This window comes from Mastigoproctus giganteus, chromosome 6 (assembly GCF_048544385.1).
Source record: "Mastigoproctus giganteus isolate SK-2022 chromosome 6, ASM4854438v1, whole genome shotgun sequence".
Lineage (NCBI taxonomy): Eukaryota > Metazoa > Arthropoda > Arachnida > Uropygi > Thelyphonidae > Mastigoproctus > Mastigoproctus giganteus.
Window position 1 is genome coordinate 229585737 of NC_143580.1, and position 19050 is coordinate 229604786.

At 38.1% G+C, this 19050-nt stretch overlaps 1 protein-coding gene across 1 annotated transcript in view; it reads right to left on the reverse strand.

Annotated features, from left to right (window-relative positions):
• Positions 1-19050, reverse strand: part of RyR (Ryanodine receptor) — an 841404-nt gene that overhangs the window by 108944 nt on the left and 713410 nt on the right. Inside the window, exons 86-87 of the mRNA XM_090376454.1 lie at positions 16015-16112; positions 955-1158 (exon numbers count right to left, since the gene is read on the reverse strand). Coding sequence (XP_090232580.1) covers positions 955-1158; positions 16015-16112 — 302 coding nt within the window. The remainder of the gene's footprint in view (positions 1-954; positions 1159-16014; positions 16113-19050) is intronic.

The window sequence follows — 19050 nt, forward strand, 5'->3', positions numbered from 1 at the left end:
GACTATTCTTTTATTTTTTCCTGATATAGCCTTAACTTCTAAACTGTATATGACACAAAAATATCATATTCATTACCATATAGTCAAAATACTGGGTTTTTCCTTTTCTTATTGCACTATTTCTTTTCTGAGAAGTTGCTTTAACTCTATACAAATCTCAAATGATGCCTATCATGGAATATTATTTCCATATCTGGGTAAGTATTCCCAAAACCTCTTAAAAAAATTCATTGCATCATTCAAAAGCGAGCAATCAGATTAATTAAAGAACCTAGATCCATCTTTTTGTCCACTCCTAACCTTAAATTTCTTGTACATTCAATTTCTCTTTCATGTCTTTTCTACAGATATTTAAATAGGCAAATATTTCTTCTAAACTGGCAATATATCCAATACTTCCTACCAAATCAATGAAAAATATACTTCAACTAGTCAATATTCATATACAATCCAACTCCACATTCACCAAACTAAGGTGCTTCCGTAGCCAGACGGGCAGGAGCAGCAGTGCATAGCACATGCTTCTTGATTAGATCAGGGTTCGAGCCCATGACCACCAAATATGGAGGATGCGGAAAGGTCAGGGAATGACCACCGCATATCCCCAGAGCAATATGGCCTTAGTTGCTAATGCTCCTAAAAACCAAATAACAACAATAACATCACCAAACTAATTTTTATTCTTTTTCATTGTATATGTATTTCCTGAAGCTTATAACTTATATAAATTCAAGAGCAATGTTAACAAGTTTCTTCTAATTTCTTGACTCTGAAAACAATGCCCAACTTCAGACACCTTTTGTGTTTTGGATTACCATAAAAGAAAAAAAAAACAAAAAAAAAAACATTACAGTTTTCAAATTTTAAATAATAATAAAAAGAGGCTTAAAAATATATTACTGTTGTTTGCAAAATACTAAAATACATTGAAAAAATTAAAAAATGTCATCTTACCTGCTGACATGATATGCATACCAAACACTGTAGAAAAAACTGTAAAACAGTAAATAAAAGAAACTCTTTACTAATTCTAGGAATGTTTTTTGCTTCATAATACCATACTGCTTTTTCAGATTGGCAGGAGTTAAATATGAAAGGAATGTTAAAACACTGTCTTTCAGATAACACAGCCCTTTCTTTATTGGATCCAGTGCTGACCTATAAAATAAAAGAATAAAATCATTATTATATTGCAATGCAAAAATAAGAGCCAATAAAAACTGTGGGGATTAACAGGTAACAGATTAAACAAATTTGGTGGAGAAGATTAAAATATGAAGAATTCTTCTTCTTTTAGGATGCTGCATAATTTTCATATTTCAATGTGGTGAATGAACCAGGGTTCCCATAAAAAAATATTTTTTTTTCCTTATTTCATGCACCTTCATTCAAAATTTAAAAAATAATAATAAAATAAAAAGTTTTTTAAAATGCCTGCACTAAAATATAACCATGCAATCTCACTACTTAATGAAGATTATCACTTGATTTATTAAAAGCTTATATATTGCTATAAAAGGCTTACAGGACTAACTTATCTGCTCTTTAACTCCTCTGGTTCAAAAGGCCTTACTTTTATTAGGAGACTCCATTGTCAGGGAAACAGGAAATATTTTTTGTAATAAGGATAGGTGGACTAGAACCATGGTATGTCTGCTGGAAGCAACTATTAATGATGTCACCAACAGACTGTCAGATTTTAAGGGGGGAAAAGAGAATATTATTATTCATGTGGGGACTAATAACATTAAGCATACATGATCTGATGATTTCTTAGACAAATATAGGACCATGCTGAAGAAATGTTGCGAGTTAGGTCACAATGTCTATGTATGTCTGCAATTCTGCCCAGGCACGATAAGAGGGATTATATGCTGAAAGTCTTGTGGATTAACTCAAGACTTGAAGGACTCTGTAAGGCTTTTGCAGGGATATTTCTATCAGCTTGGCCTGCACTTATAGGTAGAAGGAATTTGTTTTGTAGAGATGGGATACATTTAAACAAAGGTGGTGCAAAAATTTTTGCTAGTATTATTGAGGATACTTTAAAGGTTCAGGGAAACTGCTAGTTTGAGGGGACAATAGTAATATAGATACACATCTATCTGACAGTATTGGTCAAATTAAATCTTGCACATACCTCAAGAGTATTTGTTTGTTACAGCAACAAAACATAGTAGCAAGATGTTCTGAAGGCAAAAGCATTTCAAATGATCGGGTAGCAAATGCCAGGGAAGCAAGCTTAAATAACTTTAAGGGATGTGTCAGGGTAGTAACTATACAAGAACACTAAGTCTTATTGTTTATACAGTAATATCAGAAGTGTCGTCAATAAAATGAGTGAATTCGAACTGCTGGTTAGGACAAGTAATGCTGACATAATAGGGCTTACAGAAACGTGGTGCCACCCAGAGATAAGGGATGATGAGTTTCAGTATGGTATGCATAATGTATTTAGGAAGGACAGGGAAGATAGAAGGGGTAGCGGGGTCATGCTTCTTATCAAAGGCAGCCTGAGTGTGACGAAAGCTTTCCCAGATTCAGACGTTTTGTATGCTAGTATAGAATATGTATGGTGCGAGATAGCTGGAAGCAAAGGTATAATGAGAGTGATTGTGAAGATTATGATGCAAGTAATCATAAATGTCTTATTATGGGTGATTTTAATTTGCCTCTAATTGATTGGAGCAAATGGGAAGGAAACTCTGCATGGGGGACAAAATGTTTAAATCAGCTAGATGATTGCTATTTGTATCAACATGTCAGGGAAAAGAATACCCTAGATCCCATCATCACCCATGAACCAGATGACATAATAATAGGGCTGACAGTACAGGAACCAGTAGCTGATCACAGAGTTCTGTTATTTATTGTTATTTGGTTTTTAGGAGCATTAGCAACTAAGGCCATATTGCTCTGGGGATATGCGGTGGTCATTCCCTGACCTTTCCGCATCCTCCGTATTTGGTGGTGACGGGCTCGAAGCCCGGTCTAATCAAGAAGCGTGTGCTACGCACTGCTGCTCCTTCCCACCTGGCTACGGAGGCACCCACACACACAGAGTTCTATGGTGGACGATGAAGAGAGAGAGAGAGAGAGAGAAGTAGCAGTAGTTAAAGGCAAAGGAATGGGTTATAATTTCAGGAAAGGAAATTACAATGCCTACATGGCCTCTATTAACTGGGTAGATATCTCACAGAGAGCAAATACAATTGAATTATGGTATACCTTTAAAACATTAATCACAGAAGCCTTGCTGCCTCCGTTTGTTGTTGTTTGTTTGTTTGTTTGTTATTTGGTTTTTAGGAGTATTAGCAACTAAGGCCATATTGCTCTGGGGATATGCGGTGGTCATTCCCTGACCTTTCTGCATCCTCCATATTTGGTGGATTAGACTGGGGTTTGAGCTCATGACCACCAAATATGGAGGATGCAGAAAGGTCAGGGAATGACCACTGCATATCCCCAGAGCAATATGGCCTTAGCTGCTAATGCTTCTAAAAACCAAAATAACAACAACATAACAACAACACAGAAGCCTTGAATGCTTATATACCATTAAAAAAATACTCCAAGAGGAGGATTCCAAGCTGGATGAATAATGAAATTGCCAGATTACTTGAGCAGAAAAAGACGGCATGGAAAAGTTACAGAGCAATAAAAAGTACTGAAGCCTATAACAGTAACAAATTGATCAGTAATAATGCCATTGAAAAGTTTAGGCTGGCAAAGGCAGATTATGGCAAATTGCTGGCAAAGAGCAAAGGGGGGGGGAAATAAGGAATTCTTCACATATATAAATGCAAAGAAGAAGACAAACCACATCTGACTCTTATGTAATGGACGAGGGATAGTATTAGATACCCCAGCTGAAGTTGCAGATGAACTCAACAGTTACTTTGCATCGACATTTACAGAAGAAAAACCCTTTACGTCAATGAGAAATTATGGGAGTGAAGTTGAAAAAAATGTAATTAATGATGTTGAAATTTCACATGTATATTTAATGAAAAAACTTTCGAGCCCACAGGCTAATAAGGCTCCTTGGGTTGATGGCATTTCCCCTATAACCTTAAGAGAGGCGGCAAGTGAGTGCATTCAACCATTGAGGCTAATTATGAGAGCATCACTGGACTCGGGAGTGATTCCATTGGATTGGAAAAGTGCCAACGTATCTCCAATACATAAGGGCGATTCTAAGAGTGAAGTGGGAAATTACCGGCCGGTTAGTCTAACTTCAGTAGTGGGAAAAATCATGGAGTCAAGGATTGAATTCAGGATCATTTAGATAGAAATTGATTTCTGAAGAATACTCAGCATGGTTTTGTAAAAGAGAAAATCATGTTTAACTAATCTGGTTAGCTATTTTGACAGGGCCACTCAAGAGCTGGACTTAGGGAATAATTTCAACGTTGTTTATTTGGATTTCAGCAAAGCATTTGACTCAGTCCCACATGAGTGGTTACTTTATAAGCTGGAACAGGTTGGAATCACAGGGAAAATCCTTAGATGGATAGTGGGGTGCCTTCAGGGCAGGAGGCAGAGGGTTGTGATAAATGGTTATTTCTCAGATTGGGTTGATGTAAGAAGTGGGGTTTCTCAAGGATCAGTATTAGGGCCATTGTTGTTTTTGATTTTCATAAATGACCTCGATGAACGGATAGAGGGCGTGATGTCTTAATTTGCAGATGATGTAAAGATTGGGCTTCTTCAGAGATGGTCAGAAAAATGGCAGCTATGCTTTAATCCAGAAAAGTGTAAGGTATTGCACCTGGGGAATAGTAACCCCAAAATAATTTATACACTCAGCAGAGTTGAACTAAAGCCGGTAGTGGAGGAAAGGGAATTGGGAATTAGGATACAGTCAGATACGAAGTTCTCCGAGCATTGTAGACTGGTTGCAAGGAGGGCCCATGGTGTCCTATTGATGATTTATTGAACAACCATTAGTTGTGATAAGTGTGCTCTAATCCCATTATATAAGGCTATTGTTAGACCACACTTGGAATAATGAGTTTAAGTATGGAGACCGCACCTAAAGAAAGTCATTGTTCTTCTTGAAAGGGTCCAAAGATGGGTAATTCGCCTGGTGAGATCGGCAAAAGGGCGTCCATATGAAGAAAGACTTCGAATATGTGGGTTGCAGAGTTTGGAAACTAAGCACCTTAAAGGAGACTCTGTTGTAAGGCTCTGAAAGGCTTACAATCAAGTTATAAATGATTCTAGAAGAAGGGGCCATAATTTCAAGTTATGAGGGGGTTGAGACTGGAATGCAGGAAGTTTTATTTTAGCCAGCAAGTTATAAATTACTGGAATAAGTTACCTACATGAGTGGTAGAGGCTGACAGTCTGGAGAAATTCAAAGGTCAGCTGGATAATTACCAAAGTGAGGAGGGAAATGCATAGGTTGTCCATTTTCTTTTCTCTTATTAATTTTTATTATTATTATTATTTTTTAAAATTTCCTTATTATTATTAATTTGTTTTTATTCTTATTTTATTTTATGTACTTTTTTGTTATTTTATTTTATGTACTTTTTTGTTATTTTATTTTATTTTGTTATTATTATTATTATTTTGTTTTTTTGGCTGGTGCAGCATAAGCCATATGCTTCCTTGCACCATGTGGCTATCACTATTCTTTCAAGATGACAACTTATCCTGTCATGCAATTTTGCAACAAGCAAGATTTAAATTGCTTTAAAAAAAATTGTCTTAATGCTCATATCAAAACAAACTTGTCTTTACAACTTTCAAACAGATGGCCCAGCTAAAAAGGTTAATTATCCATTTATTTAAAAGATGACACACTGCAATGATGGATTGTTCCTGGATTAACTGGTCCCTCATCAGTAGCAAGTTATCTTTAGTTACGATACACAGACAAAGCAGTTGTAAAGAAGTTGTTCGTTGTAAGTTGCAATAAGGCATATGAAGTCAGAGCATCAAAGTTATAATGTAGCTAACACCACATGGCTTCAGAGTAATTATAAGAAGTTTACAAGACTATCTTGTCCTTTCTTGTGTTTTTGCAAACTAGCAGGATACCTCTGAGGCTTATATATTGGTTTTTTTTTTCTGTCAGCATTTGGTTCACCTGCCCAAATCTAAAGGACTAAATTGTTAGCATTAGCATTAGTACTGGCAAGTGATTGAAGAAACAGAAACAGGCCTATGCAATATCAGCAAAAAAAAAAAAAAAAAAAAAATCCCAGCCACCTTCCACCTCTCCTATTTATCCCCTCCAATAGACTGTCTAGTTCTTTCTTGAACTTAAAATTATCCATTTTAATAGCAACAGATGAAAGTTCCTTCCAACAATCAACCACCCACTGGCTAAAGGCAAAACAAAATTCTGCACACATATTCTGCAACCGTCCTTCCTCAATTTGAATTTGTGCCCTCTTGTGTGTAGTCTGAGCAAGAGGAAGAATCCTATCAGCATTGAGCTTGCCCAATCCATTCAAAGCCTTAAACACCTCAATCGATCACATCACAGGTGGCTAGTCTCCGGACACTGGAAATTGCAGAACTGAAGCCTTGCTTGGTAAGGGCATCCCTCTGTTCCGCTCACAAATCTCGTTGCCCTTTTCTGTATTTATTCCAGTGACATGAATATTGCCTTATACAATGGGATAATCACTTCCTTATCCCTGCTAGCAAAATTCCTGCATATCATTGAACCCCATAAGCCATCCGACAGCCTGTCTACCTTATTCAGAGAACTTCATATTCAATTGCACAATTATCCCCAGGTCTTTTTCATTTTCTACTACCTGAGTGTAATACAACACAGTTTTTAAATTACTGTGGGGGTTACTGCTACCCATATGCAGTATTTTGCATTTGTCAATGTTAAACTTAAATTGCCATTTTTAAGCCCATTTGCCTAACTTTTCTAGATCCTGTTGCAGTAGCATACCATCATTCCTGTCATTACCCACCCTGTCAACCTTTGTATTGTCTGAAAACTTGAACATTAAGCCTGATATGCCTTCATCAATATCATTAATAAATACAGAAAATAAAAATGGGCCCAACACCGAATGCTGGGGAGGCTCCACTAATAACATTAGTCCACAAAGAGCAGTGTTCAGTCTTCTCCCACTACTAAAGCAAAAACCCTTCCTTTTACCCTTGATGGTAGTTACACCTTTAAGTAAATCCCAAATAAATACACTGTGATCAATGCCACTTAGTGGTTCTTTTATCTGCAGATTCTTAAGGCATGAATAATCACTGCTGATGATCAGCTCAAGAGTATTACTCCCTCCTGTTGTCTCTCTAACATACTGCTGAAGAAAACAGTTATCTAATAAATCTGCGAAAGCCTTGCTAGTCTGTAAGTGATCAACTCTCAGTTTCCAGTCAATATATGAAAAGTTAAAATACCCCATTATAAGTTATTCTGATTTATTGGCCTCCTCTATTTCTCTGTATACCATTGTTTGTTGTACTCATTAGAGTCATTAGTCCTATAATAGACCCCTACTTTTATTGCAGATGGGCTGCAAGAGTAGCTCATGGTGTCTTGTCAATGATATACAGGAATGATATACATAATCCCTCCCTCTTCTATCTTTTTAGCATTAGCATTAGCATTAGTAGAGGCATTTGATGCAAGAAAGCAAGCTTATGTAGCATCAGCCAAAAAAAAAAAAAAAAAAAACCCACTTCCACTTCACCCCTCTGTTCGTTCAAAATACCTGTCCAGCTGAGCCTTAAACTTATTTAGGCTATCAACCTCCACCACAAGGGATGGCAGTCTGTTCCACCAACCAACCACCCGCTGGCTAAAGGCAAATTTCCGCACGTCTATCCTACATCTGTCTTTCCTCAATTTGAATTTATGCCCTCTCAGGTGATTTTTCTGAGCTAGAGGAAGAATCCCATCAGCATTGAGCATGCTTAAACCATTCAAGGCTTTATACACCTCTATCAGATCACCTCGCCGGTGCCTAGTCTCCAGACACTGTAATTTGCAAAATTTAAGCCTTTCTTCGTAAGAGCACCCCTTTGTTCCATTCACTAATCTTGTTGCCCTTCTCTGTACTCGTTCCAGCAGCTCTACATCCCTCTTGAAATGAGGCCTCCAGACCTGTATACAGTACTCTAGGTGTGGCCTGACCATTGCCTTATACAATGGAATAATCACCTCCTTATCCCTGCTGGAAAAATTCCTGTATATCATTGACAACACTCCATGAGCTACTCTTGCAGCCCGTCTGCACTGCTCAGAGAACTTCATATCTGCCTGCACAACCACCCCCAGGTCCCTTTCATTCTCTACCACTGTCAGTGTAGTACCACAGAGTTGATATGTTGCTCTGGGGTTGCTGTTTCCCATACGTAGTACTTTACATTTGTCAATGTTAAACTTCATTTGCCACCTCTCAGCCCATCTGCTCAATCTTTCCAGATCCTGTTGCAGCAGCATAGTGTCAGTAGTGTCCTTGACAACCCTGCCAACCTTTGTATCATCAGCAAACTTGGACATTAAGCTTGATATACCATCATCAATATCATTTATAAATACAGAAAACAATAATGGACCCAACACTGAGCCCTGAGGGACTCCACTAATAACATTAGTCCACGATGAGCAGTGTCCATTGATTACCACTTTCTGTCTTCTCCCCCTCAACCACCCCTTTATCCATAGCAGCAATTTGCCTCCAATGTCACACTGCTCCAATTTGTGTAGCAGTCTTCCATGTGCAACAGTATCAAAAGCCTTTCTAAGATCCAAGTATATAATATCAAAGTTATTCCCTGCATCCAGTTCTTTTGTGACTGCATCATAGTATCCAATCAAGTTGGTCAGGCAAGACTTCCCCTTAACAAAACCATGCTGTGTCTGAGCTATAACTGAAGTCTTGTCTAAATGATCCTGCAGTGCTTCTTTAACCAGTGCCTCCATTAATTTTCCTGGAACAGAAGTTAAGCTCACAGGTCTATAATTACTTGTGTCAGCCTTTGATCCTCCTTTGTGAATTGGGGTCACATTTGCACATTTCCAGTCTATGGGTACCTCCCCTGAGTCCAAGGAAGCTCTCATAATTATGGCTAAGGGTTTGCTTACTACCTTTGCTGCCTCCTTTAATATAACTGGATAGATCCCATCCACCCCGGGTGCCTTTCTTGTGTTTATCTTCAACAGTTTCTCCTCCACTTTACTCCCAGTTATTTCAAGATTCTGTAGCTTACTGCTAGAGTTGAATACACCTCTGGCATTCCCCTTGCTGAATAACTCCTCATGTGTGAATGTCGATGCAAAATATTCATTTAGTTTGTTAGCTACCTGAGCAGGATCATCAACAGTTGACCCATCAATATCAAGTGGACCAATCTGATTCATCCCCTTCCTTCTAGAGTTTACATAAGTAAAGAACTCTTTGCTGTTTTTCTTTGCATCCCTTGCCAAGGATTTCTCGTAATCTGCCTTCGCCTGCCTAACCTCCTTTGTAACTTGGTTGCATATCAACTTGTATCTATCATAGGCTTCTGTGTCATGTGTTAATTTGTAAGTATCCCATGCATTTTTCTTCTCTGCCATATGCCTCATTAGTTCATCTGACATCCATTTTGGCCTAAACCTTGAACAATATTTCTTAGTTGGTATGTAAAGCCTAGTAGCTTCCAAGATAAGTTCTTTGAATGCTTCCCATTTTGAATTTGCTGTTGGTAACATCATCAGTTGGTCCCACTGTATAGAATTTAAATACTGTCTCAGTCCATCGTAGTCGCCTTTACGGAAGCAATAACCCTTCCCTTTACCCCTAATGGTAGTTACCTCTTTGAGTAAATCCCACTTCAGCACACTGTGATCACTGCCACCTAGTGGTTCATTTATCTCCAGATTCTTAATGCATGAAGAATCACTGCTGATAATCAAATCAAGAGTATTACTCCCTCTAGTTGCCTCCCGAACATGCTGATGTAGAAAACAATCATCCAATAAATCCACAAAAGCCCTGCTAGTGTGTGAGTAACCAGCCCCCAAATTCCAGTCAATATTTGGGAAATTAAAATCTCCCATTATAAGACTCTCTGATTTACTGGCCCACTCTATTTCCCTGTACAGTTCCTTATTATACTCATCAGAGTCATTAGGCCTATAGCACACTCCTACTCTCAATTTTGATCTCCCAATGCTTATGTCACACCAAACTGACTCAACACTGCACTGTCCAGCGATGTCGACTGGCTTCACTTCCTTGGTTTTTATGTGTTTCTTAACTAATAGCATAACCCCCTCCCCCCTTCCTATCCTGTCTATCCTTTCTGTAGACGTTGTACTCCCCAAATTGCAGTTCTGCATCCCTTATATCTGTGTGACACCACGTCTCTGATATCCCAACAATATCTGCCTTTGATGTTTTGAGCAATACCTCAAATTCATCAAATTTATTTACTAAACTCCTAGCATTGGTGTACACGCAAGTATACCTGCACCTGTTTCTATTCTTAGCTACCCTAACACAACCCATGTGTTTACTTGTACCGCAATGGCTCCCAGCAGTCTCTGAAATACCATGCATCTTGTTTTTCAGGCTTCTGCTCATTCTAATAGAAGCAGTGCAAGAATCTCTTTCACCTCTGCCAGTGGCTACTGTCAATCTATTGGTCTTTGTCTCCCCCCAAGCTAGCAGTTTTCCGACCCACTTAACACTGCCTCGATAGCATCAGCAAATATTCTTGCACCCTTTCTATTTAAGTGTATCCCATCCCTGTAGAAGCAATCTCTCCTGTTAACAAGTACAGTCCAGGCTGAAAAAAATTCTACCCCTTGAGCCTTGCACAATCTTTCCAGGGCCGAATTGATCGACAAGGCTCTCATCATATACTCCCTCCTATCGTGTCTGGGCAGAATTGCAGACACTTTCAAATTCAACCCTAATTCTCGGCTTTTGTTCAACAGTGACCTGTACTTGTTAAGTAATTCTGCCGGTCTCCTACTCTTAATATTATTAGTGCCAACGTGTACAACTATATCGCCTTTTGTGCCCTTAAAAGATGATATTCGCTCTACAACATCATCAACCTTTGCCCCTGGCAGACATACCCTGGTCCTGTTCCACCTATCTTTTTTACAAAGCATGTTCCCCGTTTCCCTGACAATAGAGTCACCAACAACTACTAGTTCCTTCGGGACCAGCGCATTCTGCCTTGGGGGTTGTCTCTGTGTCACGCGATGCCCAAGTGCAAGCTCTGGCGTTGATGTGGGCAGCTGAGAGCTTGATGGGCCCCTCAATTTAGTTTCTTCGAGGGCATCCACCCTGTCCTTCAAGCTCTCATATAGGCCCACAAGAACGCCGAGTTGTTGCCTGATATCGATACACTCCTTGCATCGCGCACACACAAAGACATCCCCCTTGGCAGTATCATGTCCCGTACCCGATTGCTCTGCAAACATCAAGCAAACAGTGCATTTTATAAGGCTGTGAGTCAGAGGACAACTGCCCCCCTCAGTTCTGCTCTGAGCCACAGCGCTTCCATTAGCTTGAGCCTTTTGCTTTGCTGCTCTGGTCTGAGTCATGATTCTATTAATTTATTAATTAATTATGTTATGTTATTAATTATGTTATTATTTTCGGTCTTTTCTGTGTACATTGTACTCCCCATGTTGAAATTCTGCATCTCTGACATCTGATTGACCCCATGTCTCTGATATCATAAGAATGTCTGCATTTGATATCTTGAAAACCACTTCAAATTCATCAAATTTATTTACTATGTTCTTAGCATTGGTGTACATGCAAGTAAACATGCACTTTTTCTTATTCTTAGCTACCGTAACACAGACCATGTATTTACTTGTTTCATGATCATTCCCAGCAGCCTTTGAAATACCCAGCATCTTGCTTTCAAGGCTGCTGCTATTTTGACTCTGGCCTTTAAATCAAAAAGAAAATAAAAATAAAATGAGTGATGTGCAACTATAAATATTTGAAGTTGCAGAAGCTGTGGATTCAACACAGAACTTTAGGACAAGGGTTGTAGACTTCAGTTAGTTTAGCGCACTGCACTAATCCTATAATGTATCAAAAGTCTGTATGTTCAGGAACAAACTGAATCTAAATGAGGACATAATTTCAGATTGGATGGTTGCAGGATAAATGTGCAGAAGTTTTCTGTCAGCCAGCAGTTGGCTGACCGTTGGAATAAATGTCCATCTGTTGTTGTAGAAGCGGGTAGTTTTAATAAATTCAAGGAAGAACTAGAAAAATTACTGGAGGGGATGGACAGGTGATGTGGGAAGTTATATAAAAATAATGCATTTACATTAAAAAATAACATGGCAGTAATTCAACTTTTGGACAGAGGTGTATATTAGGGAATACTTGGATTATATAACAATCATATGAAATGTGATCAAAATGTTTGGGGAATGAACTGATAAATACTGATAAATATCTTTTCGGTCTTTTCTGTATACATTGTACTCCCCATGTTGAAATTCTGCATCTCTGACATCTGATTGACCCCATGTCTCTGATATCATAAGAATGTCTGCATTTGATATCTTGAAAACCACTTCAAATTCATCAAATTTATTTACTATGTTCTATAAGAAATATTGTTCGAGGTTTAGGCCTAAATGGTTGTCAAATGAACTAATGAGACTCGTAACAGAGAAGAAAAATGCATGGGATGCATATAAATTATCAAGCGACTCAGAAGCCTATGGCAGATATAAGTTAATCTGTAATCAGGTCACAAAGGAGGTTCGGCAGGCGAAGGCAGATTACGAGAAATCCTTGGCAAAAGATGCTAAGAAAAACAGCAAGGATTTCTTTACTTATATTAACTCTAAAAGGAAGGGGATGAATCTGATTGGTCCACTTGACATCGATGGTTCGACTGTTGATGATCCTGCTCAGATAGCAAACAAACTGAATGAGTATTTTGCATCTACATTCACACATGAGGAGTTATTAAGGTTTGAAAATGGCAGAAGGTTATCAAATTGTAGCAGGGTGCTTAATGGTCTTGTAATAACTGAGAGCAAAGTGGAAGAGAAATTGTTGAAGTTAAACGTAAGAAAAGCACCTGGGGTGGATGGGATCTATCCAGTTATATTAAAGGAGGCGGCAAAGCAACTAAGCAAACCCTTAGCCATAATTATGAGAGCATCCTTGGACTCAGGGGAGGTTCCCACGGACTGGAGATGTGCAAATGTATCCCCAATTCACAAAGGGGGATCGAAGGGTGACACGAGTAATTACAGACCAGTTAGTTTAACTTCTGTTCCGGGTAAAATAATGGAGTCGCTGGTTAAAGATGCATTGCAGGATCATCTAGACAAGACTGCAGCAATAATTCAGACACAGCATGGGTTTGTTAAGGGAAAGTCTTGTCTGACAAATTTGATAGGATATTATGATGTGGTTACAAAGGAACTGGATGCAAAAAATAATTTTGATATCATATATTTGGATTTCAGGAAAGCTTTTGACACTGTTGCACATGGAAGACTATTGTACAAATTGGAGCAGAATGGTATTAAGGGTAAGTTGCTACAATGGATAAAAGGATGGTTAAGTGGGAGAAGACAGAGTGGGAGAAGAAGAGGGAGAAGACTTCTCCCACTCCCTCTTCTTGGACTAATGTTATTAGTGGAGTCCCACAGGGTTCGGTGTTAGGTCCACTGTTGTTTTGTATATTTATCAATGATATTGATGAAGGTATATCAGGCTTAATGTCGAAGTTTGCAGATGATACAAAGGTTGGCAGGGTTGTTAATGACAGTAATGGCAGTGTGCTACTGCAACACGATCTAGATAATTTGGGCAGATGGGCTAAGAAGTGGCAACTGAAGTTTAACCTTGACAAATGCAAAGTACTGCATATGGGTAGAAGTAACCCCAGAGAAACGTACCAACTGTGTGGTACTACACTTAAGGTGGTAGAAAATGAAAAAGACCTGGGAGTAATTGTGCAGTCAGATATGAAGTTCTCTGAGCAATGTAGACAGGCTGCCAGGGCAGGTCATGGGGTTTTGTCAATGATATATAGGAATTTTGTTAGCAGGGAAAAGGAGGTGATTATACCTCTGTATAAGGCAATGGTCAGGCCACGCCCTGAGTACTGCGTACAGGTCTGGAGGCCTCATTTTAGGAAGGATGTAGATTTACTTGAGCGTGTACAGAGAAGGGCAACAAGATTGGTGAGGGGAATGAAGGGATCCTCTTACCAAGAGAGGCTTAAGTTCTGCAAATTGCAGTGGCTGGAGACTAGGCACCTGCGCGGTGATCTGATTGAGGTATATAAGGCCTTGAATGGGTTGAGCATGCTGAATTCTGATGGGATCCTTCCACTTGTTCAGATTACGAACCTAAGGGGGCATAAATTCAAATTAAGAAAAGACAGATGTAGAATAGATGTGCGGAAATTTGCCTTTAGCCAGCGGGTGGTTAATTGCTGGAACAAACTTCCATCTGTCGTTGTGGAAGTTGATAGGTTGAATAAATTTAAGGAGGAACTGGACAGGCATTTGGAGGGAATGGTGTGATTTTTTTTTTTTTTTTTTTTTGGCTGATGCTGCATAAGCTCATACATTTGCTTTCTTGCATCACATACCACTACTACTACTACTACTACTACTCTGTTTATATTGTGGGATAACTACATAAGGTCAGAGGAGTTGAAAAGATTTAGAGAATATAAGAAATGTGGTATAATTCTTGTATTCTTTCTATCTTGTAAATTCCTCTTACCTTACATGGCCATCCCACAGTATAAACAGAATATTTATATTTTGAAAATGATGATCCTTACTAGCTATTTGAATTGGTCTCCTTTGAAGTAGTCTTTTTGATACTGTATACATTAATTCTAATGCTTCTGAAACTTCTGAAGCATTCCTGAGAGGCTCCTTTTGGGATTACTAATAGATCTTGTGTCATTTTCTGAATAATTTCCTCATTGCAGATCTGTGACCTTTCAACAGGATTTAAAGCTTGGGGGGAAAACAAAAGTCACAGGGAGCTAAATCTGGTGAGTGTGACAGATGGGGGACCACAGTGATGGAGTATTTGCAAAAAATTCTCTGAATAGAATTGTGTGATTGTTTTAGAACTGTTTTCAAATATTTCTGGTTCATTTTTGACTATGTGGAATAAATTTATAATGAACAATGCCCTGCCAGTCAAAAAATATGATAAGCATGATCTTTACATTTGAAAGGATTGGGCCTTTGTTTGTGGATTCCAGTCATACACCTATGATTCATTATGAAAGAAACAAAGTATATGTCAGCAGCATGTTGAAGAAGTTCTGACATGCAATGGCTTTCTGCTTTCTGTGGTCATCACTGATGATGCAGGCCACAAGTTGGGCGAAAATGCATGTATTCTCAAATCTTGTGTTAAAATTAATTGACATGTCCCATAAGAAATACCAATTTCATTAGCAACTTCATAGAGAGTTAAATGTTGATGATTCTTGATCAGGTGATGAACACAAGCAATTGAATCACTGGTTTTTGAAGGTGAAGGGTGGCCAGAGCAAAGATCATCTTTGACAGACAAGCAGCCCACTTTAACCTTGAAAAACCATCAAAAATTCTTCAAATGACATACAGCATCTTCTAAAAAAGATGCTTTTAGCATTTCATGGGTTTCTTTTGCACTATTCCCTGATTTGAAACAAAATTTAATGTAAATGCAACTCAGTAAATTCACTCATTTTAAAGTGTGATGAAACACATAAAAAACACCTTATGTTCAATGTGCCGAACATGTTGCAGAAAATCATAACTTGTGATATGCCACAATCTAAAGGCACAAAATCAGTCTCCAAACACTTTGATTACACCTTGTATGGTTAAATACTGGCAAAAATTAGCAAAATTTGTCTTAAAAAATTAAAAGATAAACAGTTGAAGTTTAGTGAATGAACTATGACTAATCACACTTTATAAAAATTGTGAGGTAATTACATTCATTCCCACTCTCTCTCTCCAGCCTCCAAGTTAAATGAAATAAAATATTTCCTTTGTTTTTGACTTACGGTGGTTTATCATCTTCTGATCCTGGGAATGGATAAGCAGAAGCACAAGTCGGTCCCTCCTCTCCATCTTCCATAGAAATACTGCTAGCATGCTGCATCTGTTGAATGAATGAATGAATGAATGAATAATGATTTTTTAAAGTCATTTTTGCCAGGGCCACATTTTATGGAACAGGCTATTTTAATAAGAGAAATATCAAATAAATGGGGTATATTTTCATACTTCATGCAACCAGAGATAATTTATGCTGCCATTGATTTAACCTTAAACTAGTTCAAGGCAATACAGCATGTCTGTCAAATTTGGAAGCTCATGAAAACACATTAGTTCTGGAATAATTTGAAGTTTTTTACTTAATTAATATAATAAATTGTAGGTAATAAATAGCTGTATATCCATTATCCTAATCCTATATGTTTCCGTAGCTAAATACAAAAAGCAAGCTATAATATAAGCAAATCTATGTGATTAATAAAGCTCCCGGACTGTTGGTGCCGGACTGTTGTGATCATGTTCGATGAGTTTCAAATAAATGGAAGTGGTATGTTGCAGATGGTAGTACAGAAATTTTCCAGTAGGCTGAAAGGTTGCAAGTAACAGGCAGTTTCGTTAGTAGCATTAACATTCTGTGTCACACTTTTGCACAATTGGAGCAATGAATGAATATCATATTTTGATTTAAACTGGGAAAATCTGCAACAGAAATGTATGAAATCTTAAAAACTGTTTATCGTAATGAAATGTTAAGTGGTACCAGTATGTTTGAATGGTATAAGTGATTCGAAGATGAACATGAGGATGTTCGCGATAACCCAAGACATGGGTGGCAGTCAACCTCTCGAAATGAGGACAGAGTTGCAAAAGTTAGGAAATCATGGCAAGAGATTATTGTTTGACCCTCAGAATGATGGGTGATAAGTTGGATATGAATAAAGAGGGACAATTTGCAAAATTCTGCATGAAGATTTAGGGAAAAGGAAGGTCTGCACAAATTTGTGCCAGACAGCCTCACAAATGAGAAAAAGCAACAAAGAGTGTCATTATGCAAAGTCTTCATCCAAACTTGTCAAGACAAACCTAATTTCTTCAAGTGTATTGTCAGTGGAGATGAGTGTCGAGTGCTTCAGTGTGACCCAGTGATGAAGTGTTAGAACATGCAGTGGACTTTAAAATCATCATCAAGCCCCAAAACGTTTCATTTACAGAAGTCCAGGATCAAGATGATGCTGATCATGTTTTTTGAGAAAGAGTTACTAGTTAACCACATAGATATACAAATTCACAAGGAATTTGTACCTGAAGGGTGAGAATTACGATTTTTTGCAGAACGCTTGTTCACATCTCACAGAACACTAGTATTCCATGGAACACAGTTTGAGAAACGCTGATATAATGATTAAACATATAAGTAATAATTCTCTTATATTCTAGTATGTGGCATTTCTCCAGTTTTTTTTTTGTATTTCCAACATGTGAACAAAACCATACCAATCCAGCAAATTATTGACCAGTTCCTCTCACTAGGCAAAACCTTGGAAAGAATGATAAATTCCAGATTAACTTGATTTCTAGAAGTTCACAACTTCATGAGATGTTATAATACCCTTTCCACTGCATATATCTATCCAAGAAGAGGGGATTCCTCAATGTTTCATCTTTAGTGCTCTTTATTCAGATTATTACTATAACTAAATATCCTCCTTATATTATAGTTACTTATATGTAGATGATCTCATCATTGCCAACATGTGTACCATAGAAAAGCAATTGCAAACTGCAAATGACAAAATAGTAGACATGAGTAAAAATAACAGATATCAAATCTGTGTACAGAAAATGGTTGCAATCCATTTTTGCAGGAAAACAGAAAATACACCTTAACTCAGAAATAATTTTTAACTTCAGAACCAATCCTTGTAAGCTGCAGCATCAGATTCCTTGTGGGTTTTTTTTTTTTTAAAGATCCTTCTGTAACACTCCATGTTAGTTGTCTGGAAAAAAAAAAAAAACAAAAAAAAACTAAATATCCTGAGAGCAATGTCTTTGTGTCATGGGGAGCTGATTTTCAAACACCGTTACACTTACTGTATTTCCCCATGTATAAGACGCACCTTTTTCAAAAAATTTGGGGTGTCTTATATAGTGGTTGTAGATTTTTTTTTACTTGCATTTCCCTCTTTTTCGCACTTGTTGTCTTTGCGCTCATTGTTTCGCACTTGTTACCAGAATATTAGGTTACATTTTGCCACGTTCTGCTCAGAAATGGCTCAGAAAATATTTTCGTACAGTGCTGAATTCAAGTTAAAAGTGATCCAGTTTGCAAAAGTGAATGGAAATCGTGCTGTTGAATGTAAGTTTGGTCCTCCTCCAACTGAAAAAACAATTCGAGACTGTCTACGGGAAGAAGAAACCCTACTGAAAACGCCATGGCATAAGAAGGCCATTAGAGGCAAGTCAGAAAAATGGCCTGATTTAGAGAGGGAATTGAAGATATGGATTGAAGAGCAAAGGGCAATTGGAATTCCTGTGTCCACAAAGATGGTTCAGCATGAGGCAAGAAGAATTGCTGATGAAAAAGAAGTTACTGATTTCAAAGGAGGACACAATTGGTGCTTCAGGTTCATGAAACGGAATGGACTAAACATGTGTACATGCACAAGACTTGTCCAAAAGATGCCTGAAAGCTATGAGCAGAAGATCCTTGAATTTCATCGTTTTGTCATTCAATGTCGGAAGACACATTAGTTTGAGTTGGGACAGATTGCAAATATCGACAAAGTCCCCCTTCAATTTGATGTCCCAAGTAACAGAACTGTTGATAAGAAGGGGTGAAAACTGTAACTGTGAAGACGAAAAGAGCCATTATACAGTTCTAGCTTGTTGTGCCGACGGAACCAAGCTGCCTCCTATGCTGATTTTCAAACGCAAAACAATGCCAAAAGAAGACATTCCTCGAGGTCCACATTCATGACAATAGTTGGATGGATCAGGATGGGATGAAGATCTGGTTTGAGAAAGTTTGGAGCAGGAGACCA